The sequence below is a fragment of the Trichosurus vulpecula genome, chromosome 2 (genome assembly GCF_011100635.1).
Source record: "Trichosurus vulpecula isolate mTriVul1 chromosome 2, mTriVul1.pri, whole genome shotgun sequence".
In the NCBI taxonomy this organism is placed as follows: Eukaryota; Metazoa; Chordata; class Mammalia; order Diprotodontia; family Phalangeridae; genus Trichosurus; species Trichosurus vulpecula.
The window spans coordinates 323454505-323479312 of NC_050574.1; the positions used below are offsets into that span (position 1 = coordinate 323454505).

At 36.6% G+C, this 24808-nt stretch overlaps 1 protein-coding gene across 1 annotated transcript in view; it reads left to right on the forward strand.

The window, feature by feature from the left end:
* The window catches only part of STAG1 (stromal antigen 1), a 376851-nt gene that overhangs the window by 155002 nt on the left and 197041 nt on the right, over nucleotides 1–24808 (forward strand). Inside the window, exon 5 of the mRNA XM_036742693.1 lies at nucleotides 21210–21306. Within this exon, the coding sequence (XP_036598588.1) occupies nucleotides 21210–21306 (97 nt within the window). The remainder of the gene's footprint in view (nucleotides 1–21209; nucleotides 21307–24808) is intronic.

Genomic DNA, 24808 nt, shown 5'->3' on the forward strand with positions numbered 1-24808 from the left:
AAGTAAGCCAGTGTAGCTGTTGAAGGAGTAAGGTCTAAGAACTATTGGAAAGATAGGAAGGAGCAAGGTTGTGAAGAGCTTAAAATGACAAATGGAGCATTTATATTTGATCCTAGAGGTACTCGAAGAGCTACTGGAGTTTATTGAATAAAGCAGTCACATGGTCAGAAGTGGACTTTAGGAGCTGGCAGCTGAGTAGTAGATTGTTTAGAGGGGGAACAGACTTAAGGCAGAGAGATGAAATAGAAAACTATTACAGTAGCCCAGGCATAAGGTGATGAGAGCCTGTTCCAGGGTAATAGTGGTGTGGGTAAAGATAAGGGAAGATAAATCAGCTAATGTGAATGAGGAGTTGAGGATGACACCAAGGTTGTGAGCCTGGGTATTTGAGACAATGCCCTTGACAACAATAAGGAAATTGTGATGATGAGTTTGGGGAGAAAAATAATGAATTTTATTTTAGAATTATTGAATTTAAGACATCTATGAGACATTCAATTTGAGATGCCCTCCCCTCCTTCCTAAAATGATAGGCAGTTTGATATAGGTTATTTATGTACAATTATGTAAAATATATTTCCACATTAGTCACAGTTGTGAAAGAAGAAACATATCAAAAGAAAAAAAAAGAAAAAAAGTAAGTGAAAAAAGTATGCTTCAATCTGCATTCAGAGTCTGTCACTTCTTTTTCTGGATGTGGATAGCATTTTCCATAGTGAGTCCTTTGTACTTGCCTTGGATTGTTGTGTTGCTGAGAAGAGTTAAATCAGTCATAGTTGAATATCACACAATTTTGCTAATACTGTGTACAATGTTTTCTTGGTTCTGCTCATTTCACTTTGCATTGTTGGTACAAGGATTTAAAACATTTTTTCATGTGACTGTAGATAGCTTTAATTTCTTCTGAAAACTACCTGTTCATATCTTTTAACTTTTTATCAACTGAGGATTTGGTTCCCTATCCTTTATCAGAGAAACTTGAGTGTAAGATTTTTTTTTTTTGTTTCATGCCTCAAACTTTGGCTGCATTGATTTGGTTGTGCAAAAACAAAATTAGTTTCATATAATCAAAGTTATCCATTTTCCTTCACGCAATCCTGTTTGTTTGGCTGTAGATCTGACAAGTAAATTTTTCCGTGCTCCCCTAATTTGCTTATGATATCACCATTTATGTCTCAATCATGTATCCATTTTGACCTTATCTTTGTATGTCTTAAGATGATGGTTTATGCCCAGTTTCTGCCAAACTGCTTTCCAGTTTTCCTAGCAATTTTTGTTTAATTGTGAGCTCTTTCCCCAAAAGCTTGAATCTTTCAGATTACTATGGTGATTTACTACTGTATGTTATGTAGCTAATCTTTTCCACTGATCCACCCACTTTGTTTCTAGCCAGTACCAGATTTTTTGATGATTACCATTTTATAATATATTTTGAAATCTGGTATTTTTAAAGCATCTCCCTTTACGTTGTTTTCCTTTATATACTTGACCCTTTGTTCTTGTAGATGATTTTTTTTTTCCTGTGCTCTACAAAGCAGTTCTTTGGCAGTTTGGTATGGTACTGAATAAATTAATTTAGGCAAAATTTTATTTTTATTTTGTTGGCTTGGCCTACTCATGAGTGATTAATATCTCTCCACTTGTTTAAATCTGTTTTTATTTGTGTGAAAATTGTTTTGTAATTGTGTTCATGTAGTTCTTGAGTTTGTCTTGGCAGGTAAAGTACCAAGTATTTTACGTTGTTTGCAGTTATTTAAAATGGAATGTCTCTAAGTCTTCCTGCTGGTTTTTGTTGGCAATATATAGAAATGCTGATGAATATTTTCTTGGTTTTAAGACATATCATAACTGTCCATGTGTAGTATGTTCCTGGCAAATTGGACTAATGGTCACTTCCATAATACTGTCTTCCCCTCATTTTCCATCCTGCATTGTTATGATTCAGTTCTTTTATTGAAATACTTTCACTTTCTCCAGGATCTGCTGAAAGCCTATTCATCCTTTAAGTACAAATTCAAATGCCATACCTATAAGGAAGTCTTTCCTAATCCCCTCAGACTACACATGGTACTTGATTTGCATATCTTACTTACAATAATCCTGAGTCATTTTTTCCTGTGGCATTTTTTCATATGGCTTAATAACTTGTCAACTTTCTGTATGTATAGAATATTTCCCATTTAATTTTACTGTTTGCCTCATTGCCTTTATGGTATTCTTTATATAATGGGGACTTAGTAAGTATTTGTTGAGCTAATTAGCACCACTGGTCATGCCACTTTCCAGAAATTGAGCAGAATTCATGTGACAGAAGGGGTGTGTGTGTGTGTGTGTGTGTGTGTGTGTGTGTGTGTGTGTGTTTATACACAGAACTGAGTGCCTTATCTAACAGCATTGATTGTTTCCATGGAAATAACTCTGTACAAAAATAAATGTTTTTAGGGGTCAATTCCACAGTTAGATTTGTTCCTCAGGTAGTTGGCTGAATGTTATTGTGAAATTTTAAGACTTGATGTGTTGGTTATCATGTGTAAATGGCTCTATTCTGAACTATTGGTTGAGATATTACTTATGTGTGTAAGTAATGACTAAGTTTAAACAATAGTGAACTATTAGGGTGTTTTTGTTTTTGTTATAAGCTCGTGGAATCTTTGTTAATTTTGTTCAATAAAGATTCTTTGTCCAAAAGTTATATGTAAATTCCCAGTTGGGAGACATTTTTATATTTAATTTACTGAAGGAATCCTTGATATTTTTTAGCTTAAAGAAAAGTTGAAGTTACGTACATGTCTTTTAGCAACATATGATATGAAAACTATAGAATAAAGTTGGCCTGTAATTTTTCTCCCATCCCATCAAAATCTATTTGAGCTTTTAGCAGCAGAGTAGACCGATTTGAATTCTCTTGCCTATTCTTTTGAGTTTTTTTTAATGCTTCCTCACCACTGGTTGATGTAGCCATAAACTAGGCCTCATGCTGGTGGAAGGTAGTGGAAGAAATGTGGAGAACTGCAATGTCTCAATTAACTAAAAGCCGAATAATCATTTGCTGAATATTTGGAAGTTGACAGCTAATAGCTTTCCCAATAGTCTTAAATATTTTTATTTCCATACAAGTTGACATAGCTTTCCCCCCATTTCTTTCCCTAAAGAAATTTGATAAGACTGAAAAACAAATAAAACACAGACTAAAAATAATGCAAACAAAAATTGAAAACTAAACTGGCTATGTATGATGCCTTTTTTGGCTTATGGTAAATTGTGATTTGTGAGTAGATAAATTAATAAGCATTCCTCATTACTCACCTAGTCTAAATCCTTACTAAATTCAACTAAGAAGATATCTACAAGGCTGCTATAATGTTTATTTAATAAGAAATATTTGGCATTGCATGCAAAAGTTCATAGTCAGTGGAAATTTGTAGATATTCATGTTTAATTTGATGGAATATAATCCTACAGTAAATGTCTCATTTATGTTGTCCAATTTTAATCTGTTGAGTGTGACCTAGATGTAGGTAGGTTGCTGAGTGGTAAAAAACACTGGACTTGAAATAAGTAAGAACGGTATTCAAATCTTCCCCAAGGAATCCTGAGCAAGTCATTTAACCTTGCTCTGTCCCGAGCTTCTCATTTGTAAAGTGAGGAGGGGGGTGGAGCCAAGATGGCAGCTATAAAGCAGGGACTTGCTTAAGCTCCCCGCCAAATCCCTCCAAACACCTGTAAAAAATGGCTCTGAACAAATTCTCTAGCTGCAGAACCCACGAAATAGCAGAGGGAAACAGGTCTCCAGCCCAGGAGAGCCTGAATGGTCGCCGGGCAAGGTCTATGGCATGGTGCTGAGGGAGGAGGGCAGCCCAGCATGGGCCTGGCTGGGACAGACCAGGCCCTGGGTCTTCCAGCTGGAACAGGCCTTGGGGCCATGAAACAGCTGTGGCAGTTACCAGACTTCTCAACCCACAAACGCCAAAGAGCAGGTTAGGTGGAAACTGCGGGATCGAGTTCAGAGCAGTCCAGCTGCCAGCTCTGGGGGTGGAGGAGGTGGTGCAGCGTCAGCAGCTTCCCGAATCCCTGGCTCACACCATGGGAGAAATCTAACAGCAGATCAGAGCGGGAGTGCAAGGAGCCCTCTGTGAGCACAAAGGCAGGTTCTCTTGCTGTGCCCTACATGGATCTGTATTGCGGTCCTGGTTGATGGTTCTTGGGGGAGGAGGAGCGCTGCTGTGACAGAGCCTGGGGTGACAACGGAGTAGAAGTAGCTCTGAAAACCGCAATGCTTGGACCCTAAAGCTTGGGACAAAATATTCTTTACTGTACAAGCAATCATACCCTGACAGAAAGCTCAAGGGCAGGTGGCTGGCTGGGAACATGAACAGACAACAAAAACGAATTCAGACTCAGACTCAAACTCAAACTCTGGATTCCTTTTTTGGTGACAAAGAAGAGCAAAACATACAGCCAGAAGAAGTCACCAAAGTCAAAGAGCCTACATCAAAAGCCTCAGGCCATGGAAGAGCTCAAAAAGGATTTGGAAAAGCAGGTAAGAGAAGTAGAGGAAAAATTGGGAACAGAAATGAGAGTGATGCAAGAAAACCATGAAAAACAAGTCAAAGACTTGCTAAAGGAGACCCAAAAAATACTGAAGAAAATGACACCTTAAAGAATAGACTAACCCAAATGGCAAAAGAGCCCCAAAAAGCCAATGAGGAGAAGAATGCCTTGAAAGGCAGAATTAGCCAAATGGAAAAGGAGGTCAAAAAGACCACTGAATAAAATACTTGCAAGTGGAAGCTAGTGACTTTATGAGAAACCAAGATATTATAAAACAACCAAACGAATGAAAAAATGGAAGACAAGGTGAAATATCTCGTTGGAAAAACCACTAACCTGGAGAATAGATCCAGGAGAGATAATTTAAAAATTATTGGACTACCTGAAAGCCTAGACATCATCTTTCAAGAAATTATCAAGGAGAACTGCCCTGATATTCTAGAGCCAGAGGGTAAAATAGAAATTGAAAGAATGCACCGATTGCCTCTTGAAAAAGATCCCCAGAAGAAAACTCCTAGGAATATTGTCATGAAATTCCAGAGTTCCCAGGTCAAGGAAAAAAAACTGCAAGCATCCAGAAAGAAACAATTTGAGTATTGTGGAAACACAATCAGGATAATACAAAATCTGGCAGTTTCTACATTAAGGGATCAAAGGGCTGGGAATATGATTTTCCTGAGGTCAAAGGAGCTAGGATTAAAACCAAGAATCACCTACCCAACAAAACTAAGTATAATGCTCCAAGACAAAATATAGCCTTTCAATGAAATAGAGGACTTTCAAGCTTTCTCAGTGAAAAGACCAGAGCTGAATAGAAAATTTGACTTTCAAATACAAGAATAAAGAGAAGCATGAAAAGGTAAACAAGAAAGAGAAATCATAAGGGACTTACTAAAGTTGAACTCTTACATTTAAATTCCTACATGGAAAGATGATGAGTATAATTCAGGAGACTTTTCTCAGTATTAGAGTAGTTGAAGGGAATATTGACAGAGGGCACAGGATGAGTTGAATATGAAGGGATGATATCTAAAAAGAAAAATCAAATTAAGGGATGAGAGAGGAATATATTGAGAAAGGGAGAGATAGAAGGGGGTAAATTATCTCACATAAAAGTGGCAAGAAAAAGCAGTTCTTTTGGAAGGGAAGAGGAGGCTGGTGAGGGGGAATGAGTGAATCATACTCTCATCAGATCCAACTTGAGGAGGGAATAACATACACACTCAATGGGGTATCTTACTCCACAGGAAAGTAAGGGGAAGGTGAAAAAAAGGGGGGGATGATAGAAGGGAGGGCAGATAGGGGGAGGAGGTAATCAAAAGCAAACACCTTTGAAAAGGGACAGGGTCAAGGGTGAAAATTGAATAAAGGGGGGCAGGAAAGGATGGAAGGAAATGTAGTTAGCCTTTCACAACATGAGCATTGTGGAAGTGTTTTACGTAGTGATACATGGGTGATCTATGTTTAATTGCTTGCCTTCCTGGGGAGGGTGAGTGGGAAGGGAAGAAGGCAGAGAATTTAGACCTCAAAGGTCTAAAAGCAGATGCTTAGAAAAAAATTTTTGAAAAGTGTTTTTTTGCATGCAGCTGGGAAACAAGATATATAGGGAATGGAGCATAGAAATCTATCCTGCCCTACAAGAAAGTAAGGGGAAAGGGGGTGGGCGCAATCAGAATATATACCTTCTTGGAAATGGGGGGAGGGTAGAAATGGGGAGAACATTTGTAACTCAAAATCTTGTGGAAATCAATACTGAAAACAAATATTAAAAAAAACACTAATACAAATATAAAAACAAAAACAAAAGTAAAGTAAAGTGAGGAGGTTGGACTTGATGGCTTGTAAAGGCTTTTTCAACTCTAAAGCTGTTAACCATGTGTTCTAGATGTTACAATTAAGTTTTGTATTAAGTTAGCAAATCATAGTTTAAAACTTATGCTTCCTTAATCACAAATATGCTTCCATAAGTTTTTCTGATTACCCAGTAGATCCATTAAATGAGGTCCTTATTTCTGTTATTTCTCATCATGTTGGCTGTCAGATTAATTATTATTGCTATTTGAGAGTAGCAGAGAAAAAGACAGGAAGCAAAATTGATTTTCCTTATTTTGCTTTTTGTTGCCATAATTAGTAAAGTTTCATGATGTATTATATTAAGACAGTTAAAGAAGGGGCAGCTAGGTGGCACAGTGAGTAGAGCACTGACCCTGGACTCAGGATGACCTAAGTTCAAATCTGGCCTCAGATACTTGACACACTTACTATCTGTGTGACCTTGGGCAAGTCACTTAAACCCAATTGCCCTGCCTTACCCCCTGCCAAAAAAAAAGACAAATACAATTATACTTTTTATTAACACTTAGATTGATTTCTTTAATACAGGGCTGTCCAAAATGTGGCCCCAAGGCCGCATGCAATTTATGTGACCTACCTACAAGCATAGAAATTTACTTAAATGCTTAAGTAAATGAAGCTGAGGTGCCGCAGAGCTCTCATTAAAATGGCAAATCAAAATATATTGTCTGTTGTTTCAATAAAATCCTAAGGTTGGACAGCCCTGATTTAATATATACTCATACCATGACATGCTATAAGTATTGATGCTATAAATAACTTTGTTCTTCTCCTCCTCGTCCTCCTTCTGTGATTATTACCAGTTCAATTCTTGATACGTTTTAATTTTTAAAGTGCACAAAAACTTAAGAAAGCATAATATGAGCAATATAATGTTTGACTTCATCATTGCCACTTGAAAATACTTAAATTTTGCTTTGTGTTAAGCACTTTACAAATAATTCATTTGATCCTCATAACAACCCTGGGAAATGATCCCCTTTTTACAAAAGTTGAGCAATCTGAAGCAGATAGAAGTTTAGTCACCTGCTTAACGTATCTAGTATCTGAGTCAGAGTGTTTTCAAGACTTCAGGCCCAGCAGTTGTCTTGGCTGCTACACCATTCTCTGCTTTAATTAATTGTTTGGTTTTTTTTTTTGTGCTATGGTGTCAGACTGACTCTGAAATTAATCTTGATTGTTAAAGTTCTAATAAATTTCAATTTGGCTTCATCTTCTCATGTGGTATATTCAAATATCATTTACTGGATAGCCAGTAATAGATGAAGTAAAGAGAGATTAGATATCAAATGTCTACATTCCTAAAACAGCATTTATTTCTTAATATGTGAAGCTCAAATAACCTATATCAGATACATAAGCATTTTACTCCAATATGGGTTGTTTTATTCCACTCTCCATAGCCTTCCCAGCTCAGTTGCTCCAGAGGTTTACTCTCTATCTGGTTTCAATCTGGTTTGGTGAAGTTATTCCTCCTCAGTCCTGTTCTGGATCATAAATCATAGACTAGAAACTACTTCCTGTAACTATTAACATATATTTAATATTTGAAGTTTTGCAAAGCATTTTATTCATAATAATACTACTATCTGAGGTGAGATGAGCCACCTCTGAAGAAACTCAGAAAGTTGGAATGACTTGACCAGATTCACACCAAGGGCTAATGTTAAAGCAGAGTTTGGTGCCTAGGTAACCTGACTTCAGGTCCAACACTTTTTCTTGCATTTATTTATTCACCTCCTCTCTTTGACTGTTACTGAAATTCATCTCTGAAGTGACTTTATTGGCCTCTTATTTTGTACTGGTGACCAGGATATAGGAAATGTATCATGTGAACATGTTACAAGTTATTAGCAATCTCTTAATTGTCAAATTGATGGTCTTTTTTGAGTCCTTATCCTTGACATTGTTGACTGCATTCTCTTAATAGATATTTTCTCATCTCAAGTCTCTCCTCCTGACAGCTCTCTTCTGTTGCTTCTCCTACCTGTCTGACTGCTCTTCTTACTTCTCATTATTTATGTCAGTCAGTCCATAAGTATTTATTGAGTACCTCTAGCTACTGGGGATATAGTTGCAAAGAGTAAAACAATGACTGCTCACAGGAAGACTGGAATGCTCTCCTTCCTCAGCTCAGCTTCCTGGCTTCCTTCAAGTCCGACCTAAAATCAAATATTCTACAAGAGCACTTTCCCAACCCCTCTTAATTCTAGGTGTTCTTTCTGTTAATTATTTCTTATTTTTCTGGGATATAGGTTGTTTGTCCAAATTTGTTTGCTTGGTTCCTCCATTAAGAGTATGAGCTTCTTGAAGGCAGAGACTATCTCTTGCCTTTCTTTGGAGCCCTGGTATTTAATACGTGCTTATTGGCTGACTTCCACAAGGGGATTTGGAAAAGAGAAGGATTTCAGGAGAAAGATAGTGAGTTGGTTTTTAGATATGTTGAGTTTAGGATATCTCCAGAATATTCATTTTGAAACGTCCAGTAGGTCATTGTTGTTCAAGGGACTGGGACTCCAATTTCAAAAGTTACTGGATTTCTGAGTCCTTAAGCCCTTGGGAACTAATGAGGATACCAAAAGAAATTCCTTTGGAATCTCTTGTCATTGAATTAATAAGAGTTCTCAAGTCTTTTAAAGTTGTTTTTCTTTTTAGTGTTTTCATGTAAATTCTTATGCTTCTTTTTGTTCTAAATCAATTCACACAGATTTTCTCTGAAACCATCCATTTTTACCATGTCTGATGATAAAATATTTCATCACATTCATGTACCATAATTTGTTTAGCTATTCCTGATAGGTGGCCTCTTGGCTTCCAATTATTTGCATTAAAAAAGAACTGCTATGAATTTTGTGTGTGTGCTTTTCCTTTTCTTGGTTTTTTTTAATCTCTGGGATATAATGCTACTGGTGTATCAGTGGTTCAAAGAGCATATACCGTTTAGTGACTTTTGGAGGAGAAATTTCTAGTTTTGTTTCCAGAGTGGTCAGACCACTTCATTCCTAGACAGTTTATTAGTGGATCTGTTTTCATCAAGCTCCTATAATTGTTTGTTTGGAGTTGAAGGGTGTTTGATCATCTTTCACAATCTCACAGGTTTGAGTCTCTGAGCTTGGGGCCTCTGGGTTGCCTCACATTGAGTCCTCTTGTTCCATGGAACCCCTGTGTCATTCAGGGCTAGGCGATGCTTTGGCTTTTTCTCTTGCTACAAATAGGGACCTGTGTTACCTGGCTCTGGGCTAACCAGTGCTCTGTACTTCTCTCTCCCTGTCTCTTCCCACAAATGAAAACTCTGGGTTCCTTGATGCTAGATGCTTCTCTGGTCTGTCTCTTGCTGCAGGACTAGGCTTTTTTCTCCCATTGCTTTCCCTACCATAGTGTGTCTACCCTCCACTGCTCAACACAATTCTGGTAGTTTGTGGGGGTTTGAATGGCATTCAAACTCATTCTCTTTTGTTTTCTTTATCTTTATTCCTTCTGGTCTATTTTTTATAGCTTTACTTGTGGTGTTTGTGAGGACTTCTCTAGATTATAAAATTCTACCATCTTCCCTCAATTTTTCATTCTAACTTATAATTTTGTATTTGTCTCATTCCTCGTAGATGAAGCACTGAATGATAGAGTGGGTAACAACAGTGGTCTTGAAGTAGGAACACTCCTTTTACTAATTAGCAGGATTGCTCCAACCATTTCCCTCAGCCTCTCTGTGCCTCATTTCCTTTGCCTGTAAAACATAAGAACAATATTTATTAGTATTTTGCAAACCAAAAGTTGTATACCCACCAAAAACAAGGAGATACCATTAGACATGTGCTTCTACCTCACTGTCAAGCATGGAACCCATTCTTGTATGTGTAACTTCATCACAAATAATCAGCTCTGTCCAGAAACAGAACCTGATTCAGAATGTCTCAAAGTGTCCAAAAAATGTATAGTTTTAAGCCTAAGATAAACAGAAGTAGCTAAGGGTAATTGGCCTTCAGGCAGCTCCAAATATGCCAGTCATGAGTAAGTTATCATAAGAGTTCATGAGATTCCCTAGTTGTTGATGGGTCCATCAAGAAACCTTCATTCTGTCTGGTTTTGTCTTCTTGCTGGAACACACATGTCTAACAAATTTGTATTAGGTAGATGATGAAGGGTCCCAGTATTGAATTGGTGAAGGAGATTAAGGAAGGATGACATTTGTGAAATTTTGCAGCCCTTAAAGTGATCCCAAAATGCTCCCTGACACTAGCTAATCCTTTAAATCTGTATTCTTAACGTTGATGCTATACAGAGCAAATCATTGAAAGCCATGGATAATAATGAGAAGCTCTGAAATTACCTGACAACCATGGGACAATGAAAATATTTATAGTTGTGTATACAAAAGCTATATCTTATTACCAACAATGACTTTTCACATGCAAGAACTTGGCTCTACTACTTACTACCTTTTTGACCTTGAGCAAGTTGCTAAATCTCTTCTGGGCTTCAGTTTCCTTATCTGTAAAGTTGCATGATTTGAGTAGATGATCTTTGAAGTCTCTTGCAGTTCTATTTCTAGAAGTGTTATAGTCAGAAGTTTCAGAAATAACACTAGAAAAGCAAGTTGGCTGGTAATCTACTAAAGCATGAGACAACAAATTGGTGCACTGGGATTCATGAAGTGTTGAAAATCCTAGAAGTCCTTTGTATGTTTGGTTCTCTGTGGATGATTTGTGGAAGGGTATGGACAAAAACTACATTGAGGTGAGGACAAAATGGCGAAGTAAAAGCAGGGACTTGCTTGAACTGTCCTCCAAACCCTTCTAAATACCTGTGGGAAATGACTAAACAAATGATAGAGTGAAGCAAACTTCCAGCCCAAGACAACCTGGAAAATCAACAGGAAAGGTCTGTTGTAGCAGTCTGAGAGAAGAGAGCAGTTTAGTGTGGGCCATACTAGCACAGACAGACAGACCAGGCCTTAGGGGATGGAATCACTGGCAGCTGTGCTTGGTTTCCAGACTTCTCAACCCACAAATGCCAGAGACAACTTAGAAGGTCAGTAGGAAAGGTCTGTCAGGCCAGGGTGAGAGAGGAGCCTGATCTGGCTCCAGGCACAGGGCAGTGGCAGGCACAGCAGCGCACAATGGCAGTGGCAGCTGCTTTTAGAGTTCTCGGCCCACAGACAGTGGGGGAATCAAGTGGCTGATCAGAGCGGGACTGCAGGGATCTCTCTGCTGGTGCTGAGGGAGGAGTCTTGATTTTTCCATACTTGTATTTGGGTCAAAGTCCTAGTTTGCGATCCTGGGGCGAGGAGAAGTGCTGGCATGGTGGAACAGTGGTGGAGATGGAATCCTCACAGTTCCAAGGCAGATAAGAATGCTTGTCGTTACTCACAGACCAGATCACAGCCTAGGAAAGGAGTAAGTACCTCTCCTTTAACCATAACACCTTGGAAGAGCTGAAAATTTACAGGTCCCTAGAAATATCTCTGAAAACAGCTGCACAAAACCCCTGAAGCTTGGGACAGTACACCCTCCACACTGGAAGCAAAGCCCTACCTTAACAAAGAGTTGAACAGCCAAGTAATTGGCTGGGAAAATGAGCAAACAGTGGGGAAAAAAACAGACTATAGAATCTTACTTTGGTGACAAAGAAGATCAAAACATAACAACCAGAATAAGATGACAAAGTCAAAACTCCTACATCCAAAGCCTCCAAGAAAAATATGAATTGGTTGTAGGCCATGAAAGAGCTCTAAAAGGATTTTGAAGATCAATTAAGGGAAGTAAAGGAGAAATTGGGAAGAGAAATGAGAGTGATGCAAGAAAATTGTGAAAAACTAGTCAACAACTTGCTAAAGGAGACCCCCCAAAAATACTGAAGAAAATAACACCTTAAAAAAAGACTAACCCAAATGGCAAAAGAACTCCAAAAAGCCAATGAGAAGAATGCTTTAAAAGGCAGAATTAGCCAATTGGAAAAGAGAGGTTTAGGAAGAGAGGTTAATTAGAAGCAAACACCTTTGAGGAAGAACAGGGTCAAAGGAGAGAGTAGATTAAAAAGGGGCAGGATAGGATGGAGGGAAAGCAAACATTTTTGAGGAGGAACAGGATCAAAGGAGAGAATACATTAACGGGGGGGGGCAGGATGGGATGGAGGGAAATATAGTTAAGTCTTTCACAACATGACTGTTATAGAAGTGTTTTGCATGACTACACATGTATAACCTCTCAATGAGGGTGGATGGGGAGGGTGGAAGGGAGAGAATGTGGATCTCAAAGTTTTAAAAACAAATGTTAAAAATTGTTTTTGCATGCAACTGGAAAATAGGAGATACAGGCAAGGGGGTATAAAAATCTATCTTGCCCTACAGGAAAGTAGAAGGGAAAGGGATTAGAGAAGAAGAAGGGGTAATAGAAGGGAGGACAGATTGGGGGAAATGGTAATTGAATGTAAGTTGGGGTGGGGGGAGAGGAGAGATGGGGAGAAAATTTGGAACTCAGAATCTTGTGGAAGTGAATGTTGAAAAACAAAAATAAATTAATAGGAACAAGTTAAATAAAAAGGAAAAGGACATATTTGTACAAAAATATCTATAGCAGTTCTTTTCTTGGGGCAAAGAATTAGAAATTGAATGCATGCCCATCAATTGGGGGATGGCTGAACAAGTTGTGCTATGTGATTATAAAGGAATACTATTATGCTATAAGAAATGATGAGCTCTCAGAGAAACCTGGAAAGACTTGCATGTGTTGATGCAAAGTGAAATGTACTATGCACAAAGTAACAGCAATATTGTAAGATGATCAGCTGTAAACGACTTAGCTATTCGTAGCAATACAATGATCCAAGACAATTCTGAAGGACTTATGATGAAAAATGTTATCCATCCCCAGAGAAAGAACTAATAGTGTCTGAATACAGATTGAAGCATACTTTTTTTTTTTTACTTTATTGGGATTTTTTTTGTCTGTTTTCTTTTACAACATGACTCTCAAGAATATGTTTTGCATGAAAAAAAACAGCTTTCCTAGTTCTTTTGGGGAGGGGTGTAATTTTTGATGGTAGAATAAGTCCATCTGCTTGCTCCTGGAGGCAGGGGAAACTACATTGATTATGTTATAATGGATAGGTTATAGGGTATAATCTCCCTCAGTATATTGAATGTCTCCCATTGAAGAGAACAGATCTGCTAATATGGTCTTGAGAGTAGGAAGCTCAGTTCATTAATGTTTGTAACTCCCTCATAGTCTCTAACAATGCTTTAGAAGCAGTAGATGCTCTGTAAACATTTGTTATATATAATTGTATTGCCTGTGGTATTAAGAAACCTCAATATTTAGTTAACCTTTGGGGATTTAAACAGGGAAGTAGAAATGAGTAATGTGAAATCCTGTAGGACCAGCCATATTGCTTCTAGAAACATCAGAAGAATTGAACTAAAAAACTTCTCAAAGCCCTGTAAAAGTTTGTTTTATTCTTGAAATTTTAAAAAGTATTTACAACTCCTTGAGACACATGATTCTTATTTTGGTTATCATTTTTTAATATAACATATAAATTTTAATATTTTCCTCTAAGACTTTTTTCAGTAGATTTAGTTTTATCAATGAAATATATGACTGGACTATATAACTAAGTTGTCTTAAAATTATGTAGAATTCTTTACACTCTGCTATTTAATATGTTTTTAGATATTTTGCAGAAAGCTAGTATTATTGCAGCTTATGGAATTATACTGTTCTGAAGGGTATATAATTTAGTACTTCTGATATAAAGAGATTATTGATAAATTTCATGATTTATCAGTAAACATTTTACATTCCATCTACTATGGAAAAGGCAGAGTGTTCAAGAAGAGTTATTTTGGACACGAGCATATTCTCCCCTAGAACACTGCAAGGTAACTCCCCATCAGGTATAATACTCCGTAAAATATTGGGCAATTATAAGCACAACACAATCCACTTTCACTTCAGTCACTTAATGCTTGTGTACTATAAACATGTATGGTTTGCCAAAGAGTACCGGTACCTTCTTGAAATTGCTACCAATAACAACTTCCAATAAAGAAGGGAAACCCTAATGATATCTTCAACAGCACCAATGCACTCCATTTTACTTCCATTATTCTAATGGAAAAAGATATATGACTGATAATAGTGCTGTTCAACTAAATTAGGTTATTAATATTTTCACATTAACTTACCTAAAATTCTATTTTCAGTAATTTAATAGAAGCATGATTACCACTTGAATAAAGTCTGTTCTGTATATTCTGCCATTTAAGGCTATACATTGCCTTCCTTCTTAACTTTATTTTTTACTAGTTTCCTATGTATATATTTTGCTTTGGAAAAACTGGCTAACTCACTATCCCCCAAATCACTTTCATGTTTTTGTATTTGCCACATACTTAGAATGTTCTATTCCTTTGTGACTTTGGACAAGTCACTTTACTCTTATAAACTAAGGGGCTTAGACTATGTGGTCTCATAGGCCCTTTCCAGCTCTAAATCTACAATCCAATAATCTTTCCCCTTTACCCATCCTTTAAGATTTAGCTCAAAATCTCCTTCTTCCATAAAGTTTTCCCACCAAACCCAGCCTGATGTATTCTTTCTCCTCTGAAATGCCATAGCTATTTTTGTCCATATAGTTGAATTGAATTTGTGTCTTTATTTCCTCCACTGCCTCTAGCATAGTACCTTGCACATAAGTTCTCATCATGTATTTGAAGAGATCCCTGAGGGAGAAATTACAGAGCAAGTAAAGCAGTCAACCAAGGATTGAGCCTGAGAATTCACTGTTAGAGGGAATGAGGATGAAGTGATTAAAAACAGAGAATATGAAGATAAAAAGAGAAGATGACAGAACCAAGATGTAACCAAGTATGCAATAATAGTATATTCCGTAGGAGGCAAATTCATGTTATGGGCATCATTGAAATTGGTAGGATTAGGTACATGATTGGAAATGTAACTGCATTTCACTTTATTCAGATGAAACAATACATGCAAGGGGTGGAAGATAGCATTGTATATTACAATGTTTTCCTCTGCAAAAATCCACAAACTGGAAGGTAGAACTATGGTGGAGAGTCCTGAGGTGAGGATCAAGAAAAGGAGAAACAGAAATGATACTGTCATAGAGTATGATATATGTGACCAAGTCGGGAGAATGACACAGATGAGGACTGAGAAATAGATCACAAACTTGACTTATCAGTGAAGGGCATTTCAACTATCTGGATATTTCCTGGAATATTATTTCTTCCAAATACAACAGTTTATTTTTGTGATAATTTCATTCATTAAAACTTAGCGAGGAAGCAATAAGAACTGATTTTTGACTGATGAGGAAATAGTGGTTGCTGAATTAGAAAGTGTGGAAATTACTTTGGAAATTGGTCATTCGGTCTTCAAATTTTTGAGAAAGAAAGGGAATTCTCAATATAATCTGACATGTAAAAATAATAGCAGCTTTTGTGTGTGTGTATATGTGCGTGGGCAGAGGTTTAAGGTGAAGCAGTTTACATTTAGCATCTCATTAAATTCCCACAATAAGCTTGTGTGGTAGGTGCCTTTATTGTTCCCATTTTACAGATTAGGAGTTGCCCAGGGTGGCATAGCTAGTAAATATCTGAGGCAGAATTCAAAGTTGCCCAGCAGCCTCATGTGCCCTAACTTCGAGGCGCTGGACAAAAGGAGTCATTTGTGATAACATTGTTGTAGAGCACTCTCTAATACAGAAATACTGTAGCAATTCAAGTCAGCATCTGTTCGGTAAGTTACAGTTTTAAAGCTGCCTAGAGAACTGAGAGAGGCAAATGATTTGCCCAGAGTCACACAGCCAGGATGTTACACAGAATCACACAGCCTGGGCTTCTTTGCTTCAAGATCAACTCGTTGTTCACTTCGCATAGCTCCCTTTAGGGAAAGGAGATTTCAAAGGGGTAAAAAGAAAAATAGGTGGAATCCAATGACCTTCATAAAATTCTCCAGGGAAAATTGGCTCAAGTTTGGCAATTAGTGCTGAAGAATGAAATTCTGACGTGAAAAAAAGTTATTCCAATCAGCAAAAAGAGGAGACTGTTTAAAGACATCAATTTTAGTGGAAGAAGAACTCACTGTCCAACTTGGGCTTTTTAAAATAGACTTGTATAAAAGATTTCACCAAGGACAGGAAACTGAAGATGTATACTGTAAGAAAATAAAAGCCTATAAGAATTCTATCAGGAATTCCCTGGCTCTTAAGTAGTTGATGGTGGCAATAAACATGAGCAAAGACAAAAACCAAAGAAGGGACAATGCTATTATTTGGAATTTGTAGGGTCCTGAGAAGTTAGAAAGTCAACATTTGTCCTTCTTTCCTGCAAAGGAAGCGGGGGACAAAAAAGAGCAGATAGGAAAGAGTGTACATTGTGTAAACACACACGCGCGCGTGCGTGCGCGCACACACACAAAATTTAGGAGTTAATAGAGGATACCTACTTGCCTTTAATGATTTCAGGTCACTAGGCTCAAATGAACTACTACTACATGTCAGGATTCTGAAAACTGATTCATATAATTGCTTAGTCACTATCAGTGATCACAATTATTATGGTGGTTTATGAAATTTTTTTACATTTAAAAAAAGCCACAGAGTCAAAGATTGGTGCCACCTGTGTTGGAACATGATAATAAATGCCTGACATTTAAACATTTAGAAAGGGAAGTCATTGTTGGATCTCATGGTTTCATCAAGATGATTGAGAAAAAAACTTTATATTTGACAAAAAGACATCACTGGTATTTTAATTTTTTAAGTGTCTTTTGTTTTTATATCACCTGTTTGCCATTATATTTCTCTCCTGCTCCCTACCAGAAAAGCCATCCTTTTAATAAAAAAAAAGACAAATCATTAGTAAAGTAACAAGCATTTTTATGTCTAAAGTACAACTCCAATCACTGTTCTGTGTGCTAGGGATGAAACAACAAAAACAAAATGATACAGTCCTTGCTATGTCCTGGCTCACATTCTATTGAGCAAGACAGTATATACATATATAATATAGAGAATAAATGGAACATTAAAACACTGTTGTTAGGGAAGGGGGACACTATCAACTGAGGGGATCAGAAACGACTTTGTGTAAGATGAAGTTTGAGCTGAGACTTGAAAAAAAATTAGGGATTTTATGAGATAGATGTGAAATACATTCAAAGCCATGGGGAACTACCAGTGCAAAGTCATAGAGACAAGAGATGAAATACTATGTGTGCAGAACAAAGAAAATGCTAGTTTGTCTAGGTTGTAAAAGTAAAGGAATATGTGGGGTGGGGGGATGAATGAGTGAGGCCATTGGCACTGATATTGTGTTAGGCACTAGGCTAAGCCCCAGGGCTACAAATGGAAATAAGCAAGATAGTATGAGGAAAGAATACACCTCAGGGGAAAGGGGCCACGGGGAGTGCAAAAGGGAAGAAGAGAAAATATGATATGAAGATGTCCAAGAAGACTAGTGATATAAAATAAGGCTGGAAGGATACTCTGGAGCCAGGAAGTGAAAGGCTTAAGGAACCCAAACAGTGGAGTTTTTGTTATATTCTAGAAGGCAGTAAGGTGCCACCATAGTTTATCAAATAGAGTGATGTGATGAGAACTGTGCTTAAGGAAAATCACTTTGGCAGCTGTGTGGAAGATCAGTTGGAATGATGTGGTAAGGCTTGAGTCACACTGGTCAATTTGTAGGCCATTGCAGTGGTCAGAGTACGAGGTGATGAGTGCCTAAATTTGGTGCCAAGCTTGGTTGTATCATTTTCATATTCAGTTTTGATTGGTTTCTTGTTGTTATTCATGGATTTCCATTTTCATAGTCATTGTCTTTTTAAAAAAACATAGTCCCATGTGACTTTGGAGAGAGCAGTTTCAGACGAGTGAGTTTGGAAAGGAGATTGCAAAAGGTTTAGAAAAGAGTGAGAAGAGGACATGAATACATGGAGTGTAGATAGTTGCCAAATTCCAGAGCTCCCAGATCAAGGAGAAAATACTGTAAGCAGCCAGAAAAAAACAATTCAAGTATTGTGGAAACACAATCAGGATAACACAATATCTAGGAGCTTCTACATTAAAGGATCGAAGGGCTTGGAATATGATATCCCGGAGGTCAAGGGAGCTGGGATTAAAACCAAGAATCACCTCCCCAACAAAACTGAGTGTAAGCCTTCAGGGCAAAAAATAGACTTTCAATGAAATAGAGGACTTTCAAACATTCTTGATGTAAAGATCAGAGCTGAATAAAAAATTTGACTTTCAAATACAAGAATCAAGAGAAGCATGAAAAGGTAAATAAGAAAGAGAAACCATAAGGAACTTATTAAAATTGAAGTGTTTACATTCTTACATGGAAAGATGATATTTGTAAGTCATGAGGCCTTTTTCAGTTTTAGGGTAGGTGAGGGAAATATTCATATACATATATAGGCAGAGGGCACAGGGTGAATTGAATATGAAGGGATGATATCTAAAAAAATAAAATTTAGAGGTGAGAGGAATATATTGGGAGAAGGGAGAAAGGGAGAGATAGAATGGAGTAAATTATCTTACGTAAAAATGGCAAGAAAAAGCTTTTATAATGGAAGGGAAGAGGGCGTAGGTGAAAGGGAATGAGTAAACCTTAATCTCATTGGATTTGGCTTAAGAAGAAAACAACATACACACTCAATTGGGTATCTTACCCTACAGGAAAGTAGAGGGGAAGGGCATGGGGGGGTGGGGATTGCGGGAGGTAGTAGTCAAAACAAATACTTGAAAAGGGACAGGGTCAAAGGAGAAAACTGAATAATGGGGGAGGGCATAGGATGGAGGGAAATATAGTTAGTCTTTCACAGCATGACTATTATGGAAATGTTTTGCATAACTACATATGTATACCCTATATTGAATTGCTTGCCATCTCAAAGAGGGTGGGTGGGGAGGGAAGAAGGGAGAAGATTTGGAACTCAAAGTTCTAAAAACAAATGTTTAAAAATTGTTTGTACATACAACTGGGAAATAAGATACACAGGCAATGGGGTATTGACATCTCTCTTACCCTACAAGAAAGTAAGGGGGGGCAGACTGAGGAAAGGGGCAATCAAAATACATGCCATCTTGGGGTGGGGGGGAGGATAGAAATGGCTAGAAAATTTGTAACTCAAAATCTTGTGGAAACAAATGTTGAAAACTGAAATTTTTTAAAAAGAAAAAAACATATGCGTGTGTGTGTGTGTGTGTGTGTGTGTGTGTGTGTGTGTGTGCGTGTGTGTGTATATATATATATGTATATATGAGGTGGGGAGAGAACACCCTTGTTATGCTATAAGATATGTGACAAGAGACCAAATGTTTTTTTTCCTCAACATTGATCACAGTACTGTGCACATATTAATTATTGAATAAATACTTATCGAATAGATATTACATTAAAATTATAAAAAAAAATCTATGCAAATAGTGTATCAGTATATTCTAGATCTAGGTTCTCCATTTACCTCTTCTTTTATCTTTCTACCTGATCTTAGGCTATGTCAGTTGATCCTGGACTGTCAATTTCCTTCTCTGGAAGGGATTTGCATAGGTGGTCTCAAATGTTCGTACTTTGTTTTAAATTTTGAGATGTAATCAGAGCACTTTTCCCACGTATCCGATGTAAAGGTGGTATTAAAGCATGTGGAATTTAAGTTACTGAACAGAAGGATCTTTGCTTATTTAGAGTAATATATTTTGGCTACGACATGTATAATCTGAGAATTTTTTAATTGTTTCTTGATTACTTGTATATATAATTCATTGAATTTATAGTTTATGGTTGATATACTCAGTAAGGAATTTTGGTTGGTCCTGTCATAAATCTAGATTTATCCCATTCTAAGCAGTCTCCTTATATAAGAATAAACCAGGGGTGGGGAACCTGGGGCCTTGAGGCCACATGTGTCCCTCTAGGTCCTCAACCTCAGCCCTTTGACTGAAATCGAACTTCACAGAACAAATCCCTAACAGGTGTAAGAGGTATAGATTCTTGCCCATAAAGTGTTATAAAACAACTGTTAATTGTTGGTCTAAATGTACACTGTACTAAACTTGTTTTGGCATGTGGAAAATGGAATTTTAACAGTGAAATTGGGATTCAGTCAAAGGGCTGTACTTTGGCAGTGGGTTCCCCATCCCTGGAATAAACATTTAATGTATCATTAAAAGTATAATTTATTCACAAAGGAACAATGTAAAATTAGGAAGAATGATGAAAATGTTAAGTCCCAGATTAAGAATAAAGTTATATTAAACACTCTCCTTGCTAGCTGACATAGTTTGTAGAGTTACTTGGACTTGTTAATATTGAAAGTGGAAAATTTTATAAAACAACTAGAATTCTTCCCTCTAAAACCATATTGTACTAAGAAGACTTCCACTCAAACTTATATTGCTTCCAGGTTCTTATTTTCCCTCTCCTTTTGATACTAACCTAGAACAAGCTTGGTAGTTGATAACGTTACTATAGTCATTGTCACATTTTTTTTATTGAACTCTATCTGCCGCGTGTGGAATTGTACCAGTACCTGCAGGTGGTGTGTTTGTTCCCCAATGCATCAGCTCTTTCACATAGGGTTTGTCTGACTTTTGTTGTCCTGTGAACATGAAAGACCACTTTATTACATTTGCCTACATCAAAATAATTTCAGGTAAATAATTTTCTCCTTCATATAGAAACAGAATACCATAATATCTTTAAAAGTGTGTTGTTCTGAAAAGCATTTTTTATTAAGGTTCTCATTTTTTGTGTTTTTTTTTTTCTTTTTTCTTGACAGTCTGTGGTGGATGACTGGATTGAATCATATAAACAGGACAGGGACATAGCACTTCTGGATTTAATCAACTTCTTTATCCAGTGTTCAGGATGTCGAGGTACAGAATCTTGCCAAAAGAGTGTTACAAAATGACTGTAAACTATTTGTCTAAGTGTACATTTTCACTAAACTTATTTTGGTATATGGAAAATGGAATGCTAATCCATCTCCATTTTTATAGCAAATTATTTGCATGTGATGTGTAAATTGTGGAATTTTACTGTGGCATCTTTATGCTAAAGTAAATTATTGATTCAAAAAGTTATATAAGGTTGTTAAAATAGATTTATGTTCAGCTTTAGTTACATTATAGGCATAAGAAATGTTGAAAGAGTTCTGGTGAAATTTATTTAAATATAATTTTTTAATTGGAAAATAAGCCTAAAATTCTGTGTTTATTATAATATTTTTATCCGCATTTTCATCTCATATTGTTGATCATTCTGGACTATTTTGATCATTTAATTTTGCTTGTTCAGAAACTGTTATCTGTAATACTAGGAATAATTGGGCGCTGCTGTATTAATTGAAACTAATTAAATTGTGTAACTAGTTTCTCATCCTGATTGAAAATGTGCTCATCTAGAGTAATTTTTATACCTTTAAAACCATTCTTTGGATCTCTAGTAGTGCAACTAGTTAGATCCTAGCTCAGACACCCAAGATTCTACTATGTAATGGAAATTGTAGTTTCCATCCTCTGTTCAAGGAATTTTTCTTACCTTCTCTAAGGTCAGTACTTGTCTAGAAAACCATCTTCCTATCATTGACAAATACATCTCTGCCTTGGATAGTGTCAGGATCTAATATTCTTAATTGGCCTTTTCTCAATTTATCTTTTTTCCTGCTATGTATTAGAACCACTACCAGGATTCCTTTAACATCTATTTCCTAACTTTTTGCTGTGTTTATATTCCCCATTACACATTCATTTTACATTTTCAGCTTTGATCTAGAATTCATTTTTATTTAAATTGTTAGTCCATTATTATAATGTTATTCATTACCTTAGTGTTATTTTCATTAGATGCAATAAAATATCATTAACAAGCAGAACAAATAGAAGCCTTGATCAATAAACTTTACCTCGCTCCCTTTTGCCTAGTTTCTTAAGCACAAGAAAAAAAACATAAGCATATAATTATCTGTCCACATATATTTAAAATGCTATACTTAATGCAATACTCTCCTAATCTTTTTGTGGTGCCTCCCTAATGTGTGGAGATGACCTTGATTTTATAGGCCATGCTAGTAGTACAAATTCTAGAAGGTCCTTTTAAACAAATAAATTGTATTCATTAATTGACTGTGTTTTGTCAGAGGTCAAGCCTAGTTAATTTTTTTTTTAAAAGTTCATCACCAGCTTATCTACTTTTATACTTTGAAAGATCTGTCATCTCATAGATTTAGGTATACTTTCTGATTGGTACAAATGGTAGCCTTTCTACACCTTTATATCTTCTATGACTCATGTGTATCCTCTTAAGAATCTATCACAAGGAGCCTACCCAACATAACAGGGACCATTTTCTAAGTCTCTTGACATTGTATGAATATCAGTGAAACATTTAAGTTTTCCATCTGTTACATATCACCCAAGCCATATGACTGCCTCACCTTTTTCCCCCATTTTTTCTTCTCCTGTGTAATACTTCATTGTTAAAGAGAATCACAGAATTTCAAAGTTCTTAAGTGACCTCAGTAGTTATCCTGTAATAGCAATTTAGATTTGAAGATCTTTCCCACCGCAGGTCACATGGCCTGTTAATGGATGGGAAAAATCTTCAAATCTAAATTGCTATTAGGTTCTTGTTCAATCTATACTTGAAAAAAAGCCCCCCCCCCCCCATATAATATACCCAGTTCATTCAGCCTCTGCTTAAAAACTTCCATTGAGGGAGAACCCACCACCTCCCAAGGCAAGCCATTCTAATTTTGTACAATTATTAATTGTTGAGAAGTTTTTCTTTATATCATGTTCAAATTTGCCTTCCTGCGGTTCTGAACTTGGTTGTGTTCTCTAGGGCCAAACAGAACAAGCCTAATCTCTCTTCAGCATGACAGCCTTTCATATACTTGATGACAGCTATTGCACCTTATATGAACTATTTCTTTTTTTGTCAAAGTATAACCACAATTCCTTCAAGCTTTTTTCATGTTAAAGACCTAAGGCCTTTCTCTACTTCTGCCCTTCTCTGGATGATCTATAGTTTATTAATGTCCTTTCTAATGGGTAATATGTAGAACCAAAAACAACTCTCCAGATATGACCTCATCAGGAAAGAATATAGTGGAACTAAAGCCTCCTTATTCCTAGAAGCTATGCCCAGCTGGTAATGGAGCATACCAATACCAAAATTGCATCTCTTAACTGCCTTTTGAGTGACAGTGGCCTCTGATTTTTCAGAGACTATTGAGTCCTCAGACTCATGACATGAATTGCACCATATAATGACATTGATAAAATACATTAAAAAATGTCTTTTTTTCATGGAGAAGCTTGGAATCACTAAAAAGGATGCAATTTTAGCAATACAGTCAGGTCCACCCTTCACTGTTTCTATTATGGACTCAACTCATTTGTCAGTCTGCATTGTCTAAGATATATTCTCTTATGAATTAGCTCCATGGCTCATTCATCCAACTGCACATCTGTGTGTGTGTGTGTGTGTGTGTGTGTGTGTGTAATTAGGATAAACTTTTTTATTAATTACTTTGGATCTCATTTAGTAGACTTTGCAAAGTTACATGCCTTGGTGAGATATCATCTGAAAACTGGAGCATATGGAGGAATTCACCTTTTCTAGGGAATGCCTGTTATATTTGACTGCCATGTCGGACATCCTCTGTGACAGAGGCAAATACTTATGGTGAATATGTGTCCCTTTTTCATGTGGTCATTGAACATTTATAAATCTCTCTTAATTTTTTCAAGGAATTTCATATGATTTTAACTCACTATCAAAGGAGAGAAAATAAAGTAATTATCTAGCATTATTACTCACAATTATATTCCAGCAAAGCTTATGCTAAATGGAATGGATGATTATTTACAAAAATATACGGTGTTCCATTAACATTTTTTAAAATCTTAAAGAATCCTAGAGCAAGCCATAAATGACATATTAAAGAGGGGGAAAAAGCCTTCGTCCAGGAAGATTTATAAGTGAAATTCCAACAAACATTTAAATAACAAGTAAAAACTATTTTAACAAAATTGTTCTCAATAATTATACCCTCATTTTATGAAACTATGTAATCCTAATATCCAAAGCAAAGAAAAAGAAAAATCTCATTAATGTAAATTTAAAAAAAAAAATTAACAAAGATACTACAGCATTTTATCCAAGTAAGTGTTTGCTATGAACAAGTTGGATTTTATACAAAGCATATCAACAAACATTTATTAATCATCTTCTGTTTGCCTCTTTCTCTGGGTTTTAATGGGAGAGGGAGAGTTAGGAGGGAGGAAATGTTAGTAGTAGTGATACCCTAAAAGTAGGACCATTGTAACATTTATTAAAATGTATAGAAGAGAACAGAAGGGAGTAGAGAAGGAA